The sequence below is a fragment of the Ovis aries genome, chromosome 3 (assembly GCF_016772045.2).
Source record: "Ovis aries strain OAR_USU_Benz2616 breed Rambouillet chromosome 3, ARS-UI_Ramb_v3.0, whole genome shotgun sequence".
Classification (NCBI taxonomy): Eukaryota; Metazoa; Chordata; class Mammalia; order Artiodactyla; family Bovidae; genus Ovis; species Ovis aries.
Genome location: NC_056056.1, coordinates 83,715,131 through 83,733,624, shown reverse-complemented (window position 1 = coordinate 83,733,624; position 18,494 = coordinate 83,715,131). Strand labels below are relative to the sequence as shown.

Sequence of the window (18,494 nt, the reverse complement as noted above, 5' to 3'; positions counted from 1 at the left end):
ATACGCATTTAGAAATGCTCCCTAGGTAAGATGGATACCCCTAAAGGGAGCAGAGGCCAGTATCAGACTGAAAAGCCACAATCAATATGCAGTAGAGAAGAATGAAGAATGGCAACACCATTTCGTTTACTTGTTTTCACTACAGAGATTAACAATACTGTTCTTTCCTAGCAAAGAGCTCCTTACTGAGGTACTTCATGCAAAATAACCTTCTCACGCTGCCCCTCCTTTCCTCCTGAATAAACATGTGTAGTTTACATCAACCCATCCAGAGATTTTCACCTTTCCCTTGCCCATCTCCTGCCGCCCCACCCCCAAGGAAGGCTTTTGTAAGCACTCCCATTCATCACGTGACAAGGAAAGATGATCCATTTAAGGGATCATCAGCTAAAATCTGAGGTCGGAAATCCCTCCAAAGGCATGTAATAATCTCAAGGTTTTTCCATTCAGTCAGGAGAAAAGAAAATGGGGAATGACATCCTAGCAGTGAACAAGCAAAAACTAAAATAAAAGAAGGCAATCTGAAAAGCTGTGGAGAATGATACCAAATTTTAGCCCAACAAGTAAGTTAATACTTAGCTCTCATGACAATAAATCATTTTTTAAAAAATAATCTCAACACAGCCCACAAATGTATAGTCTTGGGGTCAAGACATGTTTATCTTTTAATTTTTTAACTGATAAGTAATCCAAAGAAATGAGAAAACAGCACATTCGTTCACAAGTTTGCCAAGCTTTTCTTAGCCACTCATTTGTGCCAGATACTGTTTTAAAGACATATAAAATTATATTCCCCAAAGATGCTCAGATTCTAGTAAGTCATTACAAGAGACAAGGAGTGAGTCTTGCTTTCCAGAAGACAGAACTCTTCCATGACTAGGGAATCAGGAAGAGGAGAGACTTCCCAGGCATTCAGAGAGTAAGACCATGACCACACCTGGATGCCCTCAAAGTGGACCACCTCTTTTCCAGGTTAACATACCTGGGGTCTTGGGGTCATACAAGTGGGCTTCTAGAAACCTCCAACTGCTCCATCTACAGTCTTGCAACCGAAAGATTTCAAATGTAGTGAATTCCCAGAGGGGGGCCTCAGATCATCTCTTCCATGAAACTTTGAGGGGTCTCATGTTGGACAATAGCAACTATTTCAGGTAATGATTTATTCACCATCCACCCTGAAAAGAGCAAGCTTTCCTGATGTTTGACCTTACACTGAAGAAAAATGAGGTCATATGTGTGCATTTATTTCTGGGTCACCAAAAAAGATCTCCTACCTAAAAATATTTCCCACACTAGCTTGTTGACATTGCGCCTTCAGACATTTGAGTGACGTATAACCCTCCTGGTATTCCTAGTTCTACAGAGTAGACCATTTATTTGTCCTCAAGCATTTATTGAACGGCTTCTAGTGCAAAGCACCGGACCAAACACGGTGGGGATTACAAAGCGGACTGATTCCCGGTCCCTGTTCCTGATCAAATTTACAGTCTTCAAGTGATATTTACTCAAATGACCATGAATAGGAGAAAGAAGATGGAAAATTCCATAAAAGGGAAGGACTGGAAAAAACAGAAGCTGAAGAGAGTAAGGGCATTTCAGAAGGAAGCAATGATGTGACTAAAGGCATAGAACAATACTTCTTCAACTTCACTTCACCTAAGGATCTTCTGGAAAATTCATTAAAGTGAAGATAACTGGGCCCTATCAATGGGTATACAGTAAATCTAAAGAAAACAATGTAAGTCTTAATTGCTCAGTCGCATTCAACTCTTTGTGACTCCATAGACTGTAGACTGTAGCCCACCAGGCTCCTCTATCCATGGAATTCTCCAGGCAAGAACACTGGGGTGGGCAGTCATTCCTTTCTCAAGAGAATCTTCCTGACCCAGGGATTAAACCTGGGTCTCCTGTATTACAGGCAAATTCTTTACCTGCTTAGCCATGAGGAAAGCCCTGTAGCTCTAAAGAGGAACCCCCAAATTTGAATTTTAAGAAGCACTGTAGGTGATTCCGATGTAGATGGCCTTGGCCCTGGCATGACGGGTAGAAATGCATAAAAGGCAGAACTGGGTAGGAAGGCAGAACTAGCTTGAAGGGCATCAGCATGTTTAGCAAACACAGCCTAGAGAGCAAAAGGACATAAACAAGATCCTTGATGGAACATGGTGCTTACATATTAGAAGATAACTGTTGTAATATCAGTATGATGCTGATGTGAAATAGTACATCAGATGGGCTCTCATCACCAACTGGGACTCCAGACAATACTAAACTATTGAAGTCCCAGGATTTCCCTGGCAGTCCAGTGGATGAGATTCCATGCTTCCAATGCAAGAGGCACAGGTTCAATCCCTGGTTGGGGAACTAGGATCCCACATGCTATGTAGCATGGCCAAAAAATAAAAATGGCGAGTGTATAGGGTAGGGAAGAGAGAAAAGGGCAGAGAAAAATGGACCCTAATCGGCGATCAAAAGGGTCCTCCAAAGAGGAGATTAAATCACTGAGAGTAACATACATACTTCGTAATTTTGGCAAGGGCTTGCTCTGCTTTCCTCAAAGAGAAACAGCTAAGGATAGCTAGGAACCTACACAGACATAGGGCAAAGGAGCAAATCCATGGAAATCTGCAGTTCAGTTCAGTTGCTCAGTCATGTCCAGCTCATTGCAACCCCATGGACTGCAGCACTCCAGGCCTCCCTATCCATCATCAAATCCGAGTCCACTCAAGCTCATGTCCATTGAGTCAGTGATGCCATCCAACCATCTCATCTTCTGTCATCCCTTTCTCCTCCTGTCTTCAATCTTTCCCAGCATCAGGATCTTTTCAAATGAGTCAGTTCTTCCCAGCAGGTGGCCAAAGGATTGGAGTTTCAGCTTCAGTATCAGTCCTTCCAATGAACATTCAAGACTGATATCTTTTAGGATGGACTGGTTGGATCTCCTTGCAGTCCAAGGGACTCTCAAGAGTCTTCTCCAACACCACAGTTCAAGAGGATCAATTCTCCAGTGCTCAGCTTTCTTTACAGTCCAACTCTCACATCCAAACATGAATACTGGAAAAACCATAGCCTTAACTGGATGGACCTTTGTTGATAAAATTAATGTCTCTGCTTTCTAATATGCTGTCTAGGTTGCATAACTTTTCTTCCATGGAGCAAGCATCTTTTAATTTCATGGCTGCAGTCACCATCTACAGTAATTTTGGACCCCAAAAAATAAAGTTCGCCACTGTTTCCCCATCTATTCCCCATGAAGTGATGCGACCAGATGCCATGATCTTTGTTTTCTGAATGTTGAGCTTTAAGCCAACTTTTTCACTCTTCTTCACTTTCATCTAGAGGTTCTTTAGTTCTTCACTCTCTGCCATAAGGGTGGTGCCATATGCATATCTGAGGTTATTGATATTTCTCCCAGCAATCTCAACTTCAGCTTGTGCTTCATCCAGCCCAGCGTTTCTCATGATGTACTCTGCATAAGTTAAATAAACATGGTGACAATATGCAGCCTTGGTGTACTCCTCTTCCTATTTGGAACCAGTCTGTTGTTCCATGTCCAGTTCTAACTGTTGCTTCCTGACCTGCATACAGATTTCTCAAGAGGCAGGTCAGGTGGTCTGGTATTCCCATCTCTTTCAGAATTTTCCACAGTTGGTTGTGATCTATACAGTCAAAGGCTTTGGCATAGTCAAGAAAACAAAAGTATATGTTTTTCTGGAATTCTGTTGCTTTGTCCATGATCCAGCAGATGTTGGCAATTTGATCTCTGGTTCTTCTGGTTTCTAAAACCAGCTTGAACATCTGGAAGTTCACGGCTCATGTATTGTTGAAGCCTGGCTTGTAGAATTTTGAGCATTACTTTACTAGCGTATGAGATGAGTGCAATTGTGTGGTAGTTTGAGCATTCTTTGGCATTGCCTTTCTTTGGGACTGGGATGAAAACTGATCTTTTCCAGTCCTGCGGCCACTACCGAGTTTTCCAAATGTGCTGGCATATTGAGTGCAGCACTTTCACAGCATCATCTTTCAGGATTTGAAATAGCTCAACTGGAATTCCATCACCTCCATTAGCTTTGTTCGTAGTGATGCTTCCTAAGGCCCACTTGACTTAACATTCCAGGATGTCTGGCTCTAGGTGAGTGATCACACCATCGTGATTATCTGGGTCGTGAAGATCTTTTGTGAATACACAGTTCTTCTGTGTATTCTTGCCACCTCTTCTTAGTATCTTCTGCTTCTCTGGGAGTCTTCAGAGACCTTTCAATCAGGTTCCATTCACAAGCTCTGAACAGACATCAACAATATGCAGAAACAAAAAACCCAAACTAGACCTCCTAGGTGGTGAGGAAAGTTGTGCTCTTTAAATGAGAGGCTCGTATGGCGCCTCACCATGTTCCCCTGTTCCCTTCAACTCAAGAGTAAACCTCTGAAGTCACTCTTCTGGCTTTGTAGTCTGTCTCTTGGGATTGGGAATGTTTAATACAGAATTCAGTTTCAAGCCATGCGACAGGAACATGCACAATGCCTTAAAAAAATCTTTTTTAACAAAAAAATTGCTGGTTATGTGAGCAAGCTGGTGAATTTCATCCGCTTTTTCTCCTGAGTCATTAAGCTTCATCTTCAAGTAGATTGTTTTTGGGAGATGGGAATTTATCAACTGAAAGTTTGTAGGTCTATCAAATTTTCCTGCATAGTCACAAAGCACAATCCTTCAAAGAATGAGATGCCCTTGAGGAGAACAGAAATAGAAAGTAAAAAGAAACAGTTTTTTCAAAACCTAGGTTGGGGGCTTTCCTGGTAGTTCAGTGGTAAAGAATCTGCCTGCCAATGCAGGAGACACAGGTTCAGTCTCTAGGCCAAGAGGATCCCATATGCCGCCGCGCAACGAAGCCACTGCACCACAACTAGTAAGCGTGTGCTCTGGAGCCAGGGAGCCATGACTGCTGAGCCCACGTGCTGCAGCTACTGAAGCCGGCGTGCCCTGGAGCCATGATCGGCAACAAACGGAGCTACCGCAACGACGAGCCCATGCGCCACACGCAGACTAGTTCCCTGCTCACCGTAACTACATAAAAGCCCCTGAAGCAACCAAGACTCAGCACAGCCAAAAGTAAGTAAACATTGTTTTAAAAATTCAAGCTGACTGATGCTCACACAAGGGTGACTCTTCATCAACATTCTATGTTCTAATTTTCTAAAGTTCCTGACAATAGACGCAGTGACACAGCTCTGAGTGTATATATAACCAATCCATTTTTTAAAATGGAAGCAGCTTAGAAAGGAACTAACCAAATTTTTATTTAGAGAAATAAATCAAGTAGCTTTTCAGGAGGGAACATATGAACTCTTTATACAAAGCCCTGAGCACAGTTTAGGAAACATACAGTTTACTAAGTAAGGCATCTAATGAACATGTCCTTTAAACCAGGGGTCTTCAATCTCTGCGATCTAATGCCTGATGATCTGAGATGGAGCTGATGTAATAATAACAGAAATAAAGTGCACAATAAATGCAGTGTGCTTTAATCATCTCAAAACCATTCCCCTCTGCCCCCCACCTTGGTCCATGGGAAAACTGTCTTCCATATAATCAGTCCCTGGTGCCAAAAAGGATGGGGATCACTGTTTTAAACCAATCCCATATACCTGTGTTTGAAAAACTGTTTATATATTGACTTATGGTTTTAATTTTAGTAACTATGCCATGACTTATTGTCTTTTTGTGATAGGTTGAGGATTAGACAGGAGCTTTTGAAAAAGAGAAAAAATTCAGTGGAGAAGGAAAGGCTCATGTAACCATTTTATTAACAAGTGAAGATAGTAACTCCTGCCTATTAAGTCTTTGCATAAGGAAGGATTATTTTCACAAGTATCAATGATTAATGAGATAACATTCATTCAACAAACACTGAATGTCTATTATGTGTCTGGCAAAGTATCCGGGGCTAGAACCATGAACTAAACAATCTCTCTCCTCCTGGAATTTATTATCTAGCTAGGAAGACAGAGGATAGATGTTAATTTAAACTGTCACAAACAGAAACATTTAAACTGTTACAGAAAGAAGCATTTATTAATTGATAAATTCTATAAAGGAAAAACACAGTCCTAGGAGAGTAAGTAATGGAAGGCCTGACCTACTAGGATATTAGGGAAGGCTTTGCTGATGAAGTAACATCTGAGCCAAAATTTTTTGAAAGACACTCAGCAAGAAGCCAGGCTAAAGGTTGCTGGAGTGCAAGGCCTTAGGCTGACACTTCTGTAATTACCCTTCTCAGTAATGGGATTACTCATAGACCTACCTTCTTAGATATACTGGGGTATGAGATCATGTTAAGAAAATGCTAAAAACAGCTTCTGAAATTCATATGAGAATCTCCCCCTCTGAGGTCACAGTCACACAGTGGAAATTAACTGCATTCTACCACACTGCTGGGGGCAGTACTGTAGACAGAAAGGTCATTGGTCTTGGGGCCAAAAGAAATGAGTGCTGGTCTTCGCTCTCACTGACCAGTCACGTGGCCTTGGACAAGTCGTTTTCCCTTTCTCAGCTTGATCTGTAAAATCGAGGGATTTTGCTGGTGGCCCAAAGCTACGATATCCTAATTCCTCACTTTGGCATTCAAGGTCATCATCCATTATACATCACCTGTCTAACTTGCCAGATTTACTGTTCCTGGTAGACAGCTGAGCTACAAACTGAAAATTACCCAAATTCACACCCTGTTTCCCTTTCTCATGCTTTATCTACCTGTCCTCCATGACCCATTCTGAATATCCAATTCCCCTTCAGAAAACCGCTTTTATTGCTAGGAAGGCCCCTAAAAGTCTTCTAATGTTGCCCCTTCCTCCCTTTTCCCTGCAAGAAAACTCAGGCTATGAAGACTTAAAAGACTTTTTCCCCAAAGCCACACATCTCAGAAGTGACAAAGCTAAGCTCTAAAACAAGGTCTCTGAGTTTCTAGGCCAGCTCTCTTCCCATGACACCAACCCCGATTGCTTGGATTCCTGCAGCCCCTAAGGTGACTGGTGTGTTTCTCTTAAGATCTGTGTCTCGAGGGTTAGGAAACTATGGGCAAGAGGTCAAATTTAGCCTACCATCTGTCTTGATAATGCCTATTTTAAAAAATATATTTTGAAACGATTGAAACGTTTTTAAAAAGCACTGTTTCAGATGTGAAAGTTACACAATGCTCGAATTTCAGTGTAAGTAAAAACTGTTCTATGGAAAACAGCACGTTCATGCATTTAAGTACTGTCAATGCCTGCTTTCACGTTTTTACAGCAGTGTTGAGTAGCTCTGACAGGCTCTGTGGTCCACAAAGCCGAAACTATTTACTCTGTGGCCCTTTAAAAAACAGTTCTGTGGGGGTTCAGGATGGGGGTACACATGTACACCCATGGCTAATTCATGTCGATGTATGGCAAAAGCCACCACAATACTGTAAAGTAATCAGCCTCCAGTTAAAATAAATAAATTAATTAAAAAACAAAACAAAACAGTTCTGTGACCTTTGGCGCAGCCATCGTGTGTGTCCTTATCTTCCGGCTCTCCAAGACAACCTTCCACAATCAGAATGTCCGTGTAAAGGCACACAGGTAGGGACAGTCGTCCCTCAAGCAGTAAGGACCAATCTTCATTGAGCATTCATGTGCTATAGGCAGTTCCAGATGTTTTATAAGTATGAATGTATCATTCCTCACAAAAACCCCATCAGGCTCTCTACTATTATTACTCCCATTTAACAGATGAAGATCCCTGGGGTCAGGAAGACCCCTGAAGAAGGAAATGGTAACCCACTCCAGTACTCTTGCCTGGAAAATTCCATGGACGGAGGAGCCTACAGTCCATGGGATTGCAAATAGTTGGACATGATTAAGCAACCTCACTTTCACTTTCACCAGACGAATAAAATGAGGCACAGAGAAGTTAAGGACCTTGCACAATGTTAGATATGCCACTTGTTGAATTCAAACAAACATTAAAACTAATATGACATGTCTATTGCCTGGAGGATGACATGGCAACCCACTCCTGGACTCTTGCCTGGAGAATCCCACACACAGAGGAGCCTAGAGGCTTACAGTCCATAGTGGGTTGCAAAGAGTCAGACGTAACTGAGCATGCATGCTCAGATACTGAGATATGCCTGCTGACCTCAGAGAACTTTGGTCTGAGTGACCTAGCATTCTTCATTGCATTCATCAATATCTTTGATCTAGAAGCAAAGTCATCATTCTCTTTCCAACTGAGGAAATCACTGCTAGACATCTAGGTACTCCTGAGCTCAGAAAACACAGGCACATGTCTAAGGCTTTCTATTAACATTATCAAAGAAAAAGAGAGATGTAACTTTAGTAAAGTAATTTCAGAGTCACACATCTGGATCCAACTATATCCCATTTCATTCTATGAATTCATTTAATTTCATATGGCCTCCATTTGCTTATTTGTCTCTCTCTCTCTCTCTCTCTCTCTCTCTCTCTATATATATATATATATATATATATATATATAAAATAGATGACCTCTGATGTGGTCTTCCAGAGCTACCTAGGGTTTTAAGCAGCATGAGAAATGATGACAAGAAGTTCTAGAAAAGGGGGCAGGGGCAGCTGCACAGCCAGGAGCAGACAGACAGTAGAGAAGAGTTACCAGCTGAATCCAATATCAACTCTGATTTCAGCTCCAGGTGGCTCACATCAACCAACATTTGAAAGGCAGAATTTGGAAGAGTTCAGCTCAGTCGCTCCGTCGTGTCCGACTCTTTGCGACCCCATTAAGCTCAGCACACCAGGCCTCCTTGTCCATTACCAACTCCCGGAGTTCACCCAAACCCAAGTCCATTGAGTCGGTGATGCCCATCCAACCATCTTATCCTCTGTCGTCCCCTCCTCCTCCTGCTTTCAGTCTTTCCCAGCATCAGGGTCTTTTCCAATGAGTCAGCTCTTCGCATCAGGTGGCCAAAGCATTGGAGTTTCAGCTTTAGCATCAGTCCTTCCAATGAACACCCAGGACTGATCTCCTTTAGGATGGACTGGTTGGATCTCCTTGCAGATTTGGAAGAATGGCGACCTGCAATTTCTAAGGAACACAGATGACTGAGCGCCTGAGCTCCTCCCCAAGCTTTACCCTTTCACCCTGTCTGATGCCACTCACTCTGGGGGCTCTACCATGAAGCACAGAGGAAGTGGTGGCTGGTGTGTAAAGTAAGCAGCCTGATTTTCGAAACCTGCCCCAAACTGGATGCTGTACATTGAACAGAGCAGAGCCAAAGGGGGCCCTGGTTCCTGTACCTTAAGGGGAAGCAGAAGTGAGGAGCTGAAAAAGCTTCAGGGAGAAAGCACCAGAGCCACTTGGTGCTCAGCAAGGAAAGAAAAACCACCTGTGATGGCACAGAAACCATAACCATCAAATATAAGGAAGCAACAGGTGGCCAGGGGCTATGTTCCTTGCCTCACCTCTCAGACTGATACAGCCTCTCTCCTTCAAGGCGTGCTGGAAATTCATCATCCATTCCGGTTCCCCATGCAAAAGACATGTGTGCATGATACAGCCTCCCTCCTTCAAGGCGTGCTGGAAATTCATCATCCGTTCCGGTTCCCCATGCAAAAGACATGTGCAACGGCTTCTGCTATCTCTGGTTCCAGATCCACGGTCCTGACTGGGACATGCAGCTGGACCGGAGTTTGGAAATGGCCCTAACCTTGCTCTGCGGTGGTCCTTGTCATAAATTAGATGGGGGTGGTTTACATGTTTTAAAAATAGCCAGACTGCTTATTTCAAAGGCCTTTTCATTCTTTGAGAATGAACTAAAATGCCTCCTCCTCCAAGAAACCTTTTCCAGTGTTCTCTTCTTCCTCTCAACTCCTAGAGCACTGGGTTTATTAGACAGCCATAGCCACCTGTCTCATTCAGCACAGTATTTTGGTGTTCCAGACTGTACATCAACAAGAACAAAGACCAAGGCTTTGGAAAAGCCTCAAAAACTGGTATCATCACCTACTCACTCTTGGACAAGTTTTTTAACTGAGCCATAGTCTTCATCTTTAAGTCAGGATCAGGATGTTTCCTTGAAAGGGTATTACATGAGAAAACAGGTAAAGTGCCTAGACTGATGTCTGGAACATCCTGGGTGTTCAACAAATGTCAAATAACTTCTCTTCAGCATCTGCATCCTCTGAAAAGCCCAGTGCAGTGCATACACTGAGTGCTCGATAAATGTCATAGTTGGGTTAAAGTAAATTGCTGAATCACTCTCATGTCTGTTAGACTTCATTTCACATTAGGTTCAACCACGAAATTGTTTTTCTGACTTCACACACAATGACATCTATAAAGCGATGAATTTTTCTTTCCTAAAAAACTTAAGATGGATTCTAATATTTACATTTCATGTTTATATGTCTATTGCATATGCAAAAATAAATGTTTGTCTGAATGAGTATCACACTAGGTTTCTAGGTGAATGGTAGGAATACTCCAAAATGACACCGCAGAAGCCATTCAAGATTTTAAGGATTGGGGACACATCTCATCCATTTCTCAGAAGACTTAAGCTAAATTTTCAAGAAACTCTTGTTACCTTTGCTGCCCTGGAAGTAAAATTTCAGGGTGCCAGTTTATCTTTGCCTCTGTATGGCTACTTTCTAGCCCCCAAATTCAGTAGCCTGGTTCCAATTCCCTGGCACTTCCCCACAAGAAGGGCCCTCTAGGGGCACTGCTGCTGCTGCTGCTAAGTTGCTTCAGTCGTGTCCGACTCTTCGCGACCCTATGGCCTGCAGCCTACCAGGCTCCTCCGTCCATGGGATTTTCTAGGCAAGAGTACTGGAGGGGGGTGCCATTGCCTTCTCCATCTAGGGGCACTAGCGGACAGCAACCCAGTTTCAAATTTCTTTCACTTCTTCTGTACCTTGCTGTGTTCCAGATCCTCGGGACTTCTCTATCTGCCAGATGATCAGACAAACCAACTCAAGTTAATAAATGAACAGATGTGAATGGTTTATGAGAATGAATGGGAACTCTTTCCTAAGTAATCCCGTTGCATTCTATTAGGGATTTATTAGATAGAATTACTTTATTTAAATGAATGCCTGGAATAGTAAGAATTTCTGATCCTACACTGGTCGATAGATAAATGCTTTGAATGCAGGCATGTTCTGTGTTTCTCATATCACTTTCTAGGCAGCTGCCTACAATGTACTTGCCCTGCTCACAAACACACTTTCATCACTTCAGCTGCTTTTCATCACTTCGGTGCTTTCCCCCTCCCCCCATGGTCTCCTCTTCCTCCTGAAAACTGGCTACAAAGTTTCAGATGAAGGGAAAATAGGATTCTCATGAAACTTTGTACTTACTATAGTCTCCTGACTGCACCCATCAAAGGAGAAATCACAAAGGTAAACACAAAACACTTAAGGGTTCAATACAGAGTTGTCAGCAAAGAGAGCCTACAGAAAACACTTGAAACCCAAGAGCGGGGAGCAACTGTCTTCCAAATTGAATCAACACACTAGTAAAAGACGCCTGATCTCATTTGTATTCTCAACTGCTGGTGATGAAAACGTATCAGGAAGAGTAGTTTACCCTAGGAGTCTCCAGTTCGGAAAAAGAGCAGCTTGATATTCAAACCCTGCTGAGAATCTAAGTCATTTATTAGTTGGAAGTTTTCAAAAGATGTGTTGTATAAAATATCTTTTGTGAAGAGTATGTGTTTGTATGCCCACACGCACAGGAGGCTGAGGACAGAGGGAGGCAGGAAAAGAGAGAGATGCAGACACTTTCACAGAGGGAGAGCTATCTTTAGGAAGAGGAAAAAAAAAACAAACAAACAACTGAAAATAATCCCACTGCACTTGATGAGGCCTCACCGAACTAGCCCTGAGTCCAGGTCAAAATCTCAGAGCAAGACTCTGCAAGCTCACTTTCCCAGAACCTAGTCCATCTTAAAGAGTCAGAGAACAAGTGACATTTGCGTCCACTAAATCTCAAGGACGTCTCAGCATCTCTAGGGGGTAGATCCCCCTTTATTCAGAGAGAAAATTGGAAACAGCTAGTTCAGCAATCTACCAGCTTTGTTAGCCCCAGTTACCACTGAAAATTAGAACCAAATTGATAGGCAGCTGAAGGAATGGATTCTGAAATCCAGAGAAAGTCAGAACATTAGCCACAAGAGGGAGCAGGAGAATCTGATCAGATGGGAGACTTCTTGGTACAGGTTATGGGGAGGGGTCTGACCCTGAGGATGTAGGATACTGACAGATATTTTGACAAGAGACACTCACCCATTAAGGGGGGGGGCGGGGGAAGAGGGTGGACGGCTCAAGAAGAAGTGAGATCTCGGCATGTTGATTCCTAAGTTTTGTCAGCCCAATGTCAAGCAACAATGTTCAGATACAAGCAACATAGATAGATACACACTGCAAAAATATCAAACGTGCAAGCTATGTGCTCTACCATCCTCTTTGTTGTGCTTCTTTTTCCACATTTAATTTCTACTTCAATTTAGATCTTGTGTATTTCCATGATGATGGGACAGATTGCTTGCTTCTCACCTACTTGCTTTTCTCCCTCTACCTGAAGGCATCACAGAGAAAGGGCCTCTGTTACTGAACTACAACATGAAAACCAGATGGTACAGTCCCCAAATGCACTTACTTTGAGAATAACCCATCCATAAGCTAAATGCATGCTTTATACTTTCTTTAAAGGGGAAATGCAACTTGGTAGGATCTACAGAGCTTTTTTCACCATTTATTTTGTCAAAGAAACAGATTAAGTACTTCAGGGAAGGAGATATGCATTTACATTGCAAGATAAAACTATTTTTGTCTAGGGAAAAAAACCATGTTAAATATAGCTTGCTAACAAAATGCTGAAGCTCTCTTGAAATATTTAATTTTCAAAAGAGTGAGTTATTAGAGAGAGCAATTAATACAATTTCTACAAATGGTCCTGTAGGTGTAACTGACTATACCTCACCTTCCTTTTGAAATTTCACTTTCTTTTTGTCATTTTATTTGGAGTTAAAACACTGCTGGGCCATGCATTTTTCTCCCCTTTCATGATCAACATAAGGGTTATCCAGTACTTAATCTGAAAAGATACAGTAGAAACCATTAAATAGTAAGATAAAGTAAACTGACAGTAGGTAGATACACAGAGGTAAAGCACAGCCTTCATATTCTAATTCATTACACTCCTCTTACAGTCCTGCTAAGGTTTCAAGGCAGAGTAAAGGAAGTCTGATTGTCACAGACACACATCCTTTGCTGTCCCTGCACAGCTCAATAGTAAATAACAGTTTACCTTTGTGCAGGTTTTTGTTGTTTGTTTGTTTTACTTTTCCCCTAGGAATTAGTCATGCCATATCTAATCAAAGAGCCAGTTTAGGGGAGAAAAATCACGGCTCCTTCTTTAGTAGGTGGGAGAAATAACGAATTAGCCCTCAGATCCAAATGGAATCCTTCAAGCAGGCAGAGTCCCTAAAATGAAAACCATTTAAGAAAATACATTATGCTTCTGATGAAGTAAGTGGATCTGTCCCCGCCTTCTCATTCAGGAGGCCCCAAAGATGGAGCGAGCTAGTTCTCTTCCTTCCTCCTTTTTTTTTTCATGCTAACCTCAAAATTAAGCAAGTTTAGCAAACCCATAGAGGTAAATCCAAGTAACAGAGAGCAACCTAAAAGCAATCATTCCTATTACAGCTTTGTTTTCTTTTCTGAAATGAATGAAATATCTAAATATATTCTCCTCCCTTTGCCTGACTTGCTGCGGGAGCAGCTCTGAGAAAGAGAAACCTGTGAGTGAGGAGTGAGTGTGTATGTTATGGGGGTTGTGGACGGGAGGTATGCTTTCAGAATCCCCTCCTGATTGCTCCCCATTTCCCTCAGGATATCTTCACACAGATACTACATTGTGGCTGTTCAGTTGCTCTAATTGGAGAGACTCAAAAGCTATGCCTTTAACCAGATCTGATCAGACTCTCCACCTACTCCACCAGCTCCTCCATGACACGGATGTCTGTACCGTCTTTACGACCGTCATATTTTAAAAAGCTCCTTCCACTACACCTATGATATCCTTTCTCTCTCTCTCTCTCTCTGTTTTTAGTCTTCACACCTCCAGCAGGACAAAGTTTGTATTGTTATATTCACAACCACTAGTGGCTGACTAGCAGTAGAGAGATAGCGCCTGCAAGGGAGCCAGGCAAGAGGGGGGTTAAATAAATACCTAGAGCAAAGCCGGACTTTGTTTCCACCGACTGCGGACACCATGCACAACGCTTTCTTCACAAAATTCTTTGTTACATTCGATCACTCTGCTCAGAACCCAACCATTGCCACTTTGTCTGGAGAGGGAAATACGAATTGCCAGCCCAAGCCATTCATCCAGAAGCCACGAGGGAAAGGGGATTTTATACGCCAAGGATGCACACATACTGTATTTTTAAAAGCATCGCCTCTGCAGATTTGGTTTCCGTAGCCGACTGTCCACCCATAAGACCTCCCTCTTTTTCATTAAGGAGGAGCCAAGAAGGATATCCTCACATCTCAGAACACAGACCATTTCCCCAAAAGCCAGCAAAGCTCCAGAGGCAGAGGCGGATAATGCAGCGGCAAAGTTCCCCTCGAATCTCGGGGGCAAGATGCCCGTGCGCGCAGCATCCCCAAGGCACCCTCTAGCAGAGTGCCCGAAGGCTGGGACCCTGCAGCCCACTCCCCCCCTCCCCCCGCCGCTGCATCCCTCCCTCGCCTGTCCCCCCCGCCCCGGCCACACCTCCCTCCTTTCCGCAGTCCTTACAGAAGGAGCACCCAGGGCTGGCCGGAAAAGAGGAAACTCTCGAGTGTGGGCTTGGGGAAGACCCCAGGGATTACCGGGGGGACGGATGACCACGGAACTGAGCCCAGTGGGTGGGGACGCCTGGATCCCCAGCAGCGCTGCATTCCGGGTGGACTTCGCTCTCAGCGCCCTGAATCCTCAAGCCCAAGGCGGTGCAGGGTGCAGCACCCCTCCTTAGCAGCCCTTTCTTCCTCCGGCAGGCGGGTACACTCAACGACCAGGCGCACCAGCCCGAGCAATTTCACTCTCCGAGCAGCGCGCACACCCCAGATATGGGTAGAGATAATACACACACAGACACACACAATTTAGGAGCCGGTCCTTTGCCAAAGCGGAGGGAACTGGAGCCTTCTGAACAAATGGAAAATAGTTGGCGGTATCTGACCAAATCCCTTCAGCTGCCCATCAGAAGATCCTACCTGGTTTGGGGGAGTGTGACTGGATGCTTCTCCGGTTCCTCCACGCTAGTAGGAAAAACGGCGCACTCCCTCCTTTTTAAATAGCTCCCGAGCTGGGAGAGGTCGCTCCCATCTTCGGGGGGAAGCACAAAGCGGGCGGCGGGTAGGCTCCGGTGCAGCGCCGGCGCGAGCAGGAGCGGCGGCGGCGGCGGGCAGCCGGTGCGCGCGGGCGGGAGGCAGCGCGGAGGCCGGGAGGCTGGGAGGGCCGGGGCCCGGGCGGCGCGCGCGCTCTCCTCCCTCTCTCCCTCCCGCCCTCCCGCGCACACTCGCCCGCCCGCCGCCCGCAGCCTCGCACTCGCTCTCACGCGCGCTCCCCCCAGCCGCCGCCGGCGCCCGGGCCCCACGCGCGCCCCACGCCGGCGCCCTCGGCCACCGCGGACGAGCGGAGCTGGCCGGTTTCTGGAGCTGCGAGCCAGAGGGGAACAATTCCAGCTTCCCAGCCTCTGCCGCGGAGGTCTGTCGACGTCCTCCCAGCTCTCAGCTCTCGGCCCTGCAGTGCGTTCGGGCCGCGCGTGCTAGCGCTTTCCCCGGCGCCCAACCCGTGGGTTACACGCGCAGACCATCGCTGCAACTTTTCTTTGCCGCCTTCCTCGCCTCACCCACAGACAGAACCCCAACCCCGGCTTGCCTACCCGTTTCTCACCTCTGAAATTGTTCATCCAGATATATCTTTCTTCCTCCACTTTCTATCCCTCTGCTAAAGAAAGCTTTCTTTTAGCAAAGGGATCCGGGGATATATCAATGATTTTTCTCTGAAATCCTCACTCCGTGTTTTTCCTACTTATCGGAACTGTCCAGAAATACGCTAGCTAGGAGCTGCTGACACAAGCAGATAAGGAAGGAGGATTGGGGGGGCGGGGGGGGGGGTAATTTCCCAGCCAAGAACTCCGAAAGATTCTCTTCTCCTTTGTTGGTGTTTCCCTCTAAGATTGCAGCTCACCTGAGAATAGAGACCAAGAGGCTGTTTAATGAGAAAGCCCTGAAGCTTTTAAAACTACAGAGAGGAGTAAAAGCTGAGCAATAAGGTTAAGCTGGGAAACATCTAATGCAGCAATCGACGAACCATTCATTGCCCTTTCCAAGAGAAGCATTATCATTGCCAATACATCACTTCGCCATAATTAATAAAGGAGTACTGCGCCAGGCCCTCGCCCTCTTGACAGCTCATTCATCCTTAAGAACCCTTAATGATTTGGCAGGATGAAAGGCTAGACCCGCGGTGGAGTTCACAAACCTGGCTGCATATCAGACACACCTGGGAAGCTAGTGAAAAATGCAGATTGTAGCGTCGCATCTCGAGACTCTGATGTAGCTTCTCAAATCGGGCTCCAAGTTGGTATTTTTCAAGCACGGGTTGATGTTCGCCACTCACTGGTGTGGTTTGCTTAAGTGTGGAAGATCAGTGGCAGCTGTGTCGAGGGGTGAGGGTGGGAAGGAGACGGGAGGATCAGACTCAGAGTTACGTTCCTTAGTAGACTCCCCCCACCCACCCAGCCCTGTACTTACAGCCCGGCTCTGGGCTGCCAGGTCACAGGAAAAGAGAAACTCTCACTCCAGGAAACCCGCTGGCTGTTTGACTGTGAGGCAAAGGGTGTGAGGGGTAGGAAAAGTAGCCCTCCTTTGCCTTTTTGCCAGTGGTTCGCAATTCTGACAGCACCTCAGAATCTCCTGGGGAGCTTTTTAAAATCCCAATGCTTAGGCCACACCCCAGAGAGGATATCTTGGAATCTCTTGCACCGGCGTGGGTGGGTGGGTGAGGGGTTGCTCAGGCATCAATAATTATTTTTAAGTTTTAAGCTTCCCTGGTTGGTGCCTCATGTGTAACCAAGGTTGAGAATCATGTTCTAGGCCAATGCTCCTCAAGCGTGAACCTGCATATGAATCAGCTGGAGACTGCAGTTTCTTATGCTGTAAATCTGAAACAGGCCTGGTATCTGCACTTCTAACAAACTCAGAAGTGATGGTGATGCTGCCTGAATGAGGACCACTCTTATTAACAGAGGCAGGCAGCCTCCTCCTGTTGGTTGTGGACACTCAGCTTGTTAGAGGAAACTCCAAGCTTCTTGACTTGTATATTCCCAGGAATCATTCTTCCTCAAGAACATGTTCCTCTCCTCTGCGATGAGTTAAACTTTCTCGGAAGCCACTCTTCACACAAACGTTTTATTAGACTGTACTGACTAATGGATGTGAATAGAATGACATGTGGAGAGACACAGAAGGTTGCCACCTCCCTGTTAGCATATGTCCTCAGACAAAAATTACTTAGGGTCCTGCCTTCAAGAGTGTGAGAGGCAGGCATTTGGCTCACACTCAAGGAAAGGGGCTTGAAGAGAAAAGTTGCTGCTTTGCAAATGACATTGGGAAAGGCATATAACTAGACTCCACCCATAGGAAATAGGACAAAGCTGACTGAATGCAAGAGCTAAATGAAAATGTGAGTGGAGTACGTCTCATTGGAATGGATTTTGTAGAAAGGGTGTGGCCTGTTATTGCTATTATGGATCACTTAGTGAAAATTCAGATTTTCTTCAGAGTGTAAGCATGCTTGTGACACATGGGGTGATAAAAGCCCTGCTCTTAAATGTCTGTATTCCAGTAGTGCCCCAAATCTATCTTGTCAGCAGTTGAGAAGGCATTAAGACAACATCATGTGCTCTTTATTCCTGTTTTTCCCCCCAGTTTAGACTATTTCGGTTAATTTTAATATTTGAGGGGGGAACTACATTCATTGGTCTTCTCTGTTTCCTAGAACCATTAAAAGGTAGCCTAGTGACTTGGCACCATTCTTGATTTAGTTCAATTTATGACCCCTTAATTTTTTTTTCCTTTCATTTCTCACTAAAGGCATTTTTATAAGGGTTCCTGGGGCTCAAGGCAAATCAAACCTTTCATTCCCTCCTAAATGTCATACATGACTGGATTTTTATTACAAGAATTATCAAAGGCTACATCACTGGCACAAAGCTCTAGGTAAGAAAATAAGCTGCTCAGGCTGTGACTTTGGAAAGGAAAAATGTTGTATGTAGGAAGACAGTGACTTACATTCCGATGGCAATGCTATTTCCTAGTTGTATTCTTGTGTATTGATTGCCATTCTTTCCTTTGGACTTAGGAAACAGTTGTGGGCCTCCACTGTTATCTATCCCAGTTAGCATAACCGTCTTGCAGACTCCATGGGGATATTATTAAGATTT

General features: G+C 44.5%; 1 protein-coding gene across 10 annotated transcripts in view; it reads right to left on the bottom strand.

The window, feature by feature from the left end:
• SLC8A1 (solute carrier family 8 member A1) overlaps positions 1–18,494 on the bottom strand; it is a 458,773-nt gene that overhangs the window by 373,079 nt on the left and 67,200 nt on the right. For 4 of the 10 annotated variants that reach the window (XM_042246260.1, XM_042246261.1, XM_042246257.1 and 1 more), the window contains exon 1: positions 16,553–16,690. The exons of 2 other annotated variants lie outside the window; for them this stretch is intronic. In XM_042246260.1, coding sequence (XP_042102194.1) covers positions 16,553–16,591 — 39 coding nt within the window. In that variant the 5' untranslated portion in view covers positions 16,592–16,690. Of the gene's footprint in view, positions 1–15,258; positions 15,309–15,940; positions 16,105–16,552; positions 16,707–18,494 lie in introns of those variants that run through there. 4 more of the 10 variants (XM_027966900.3, XM_060412237.1, XM_012173106.4 and 1 more) reach the window with 3 other exon arrangements.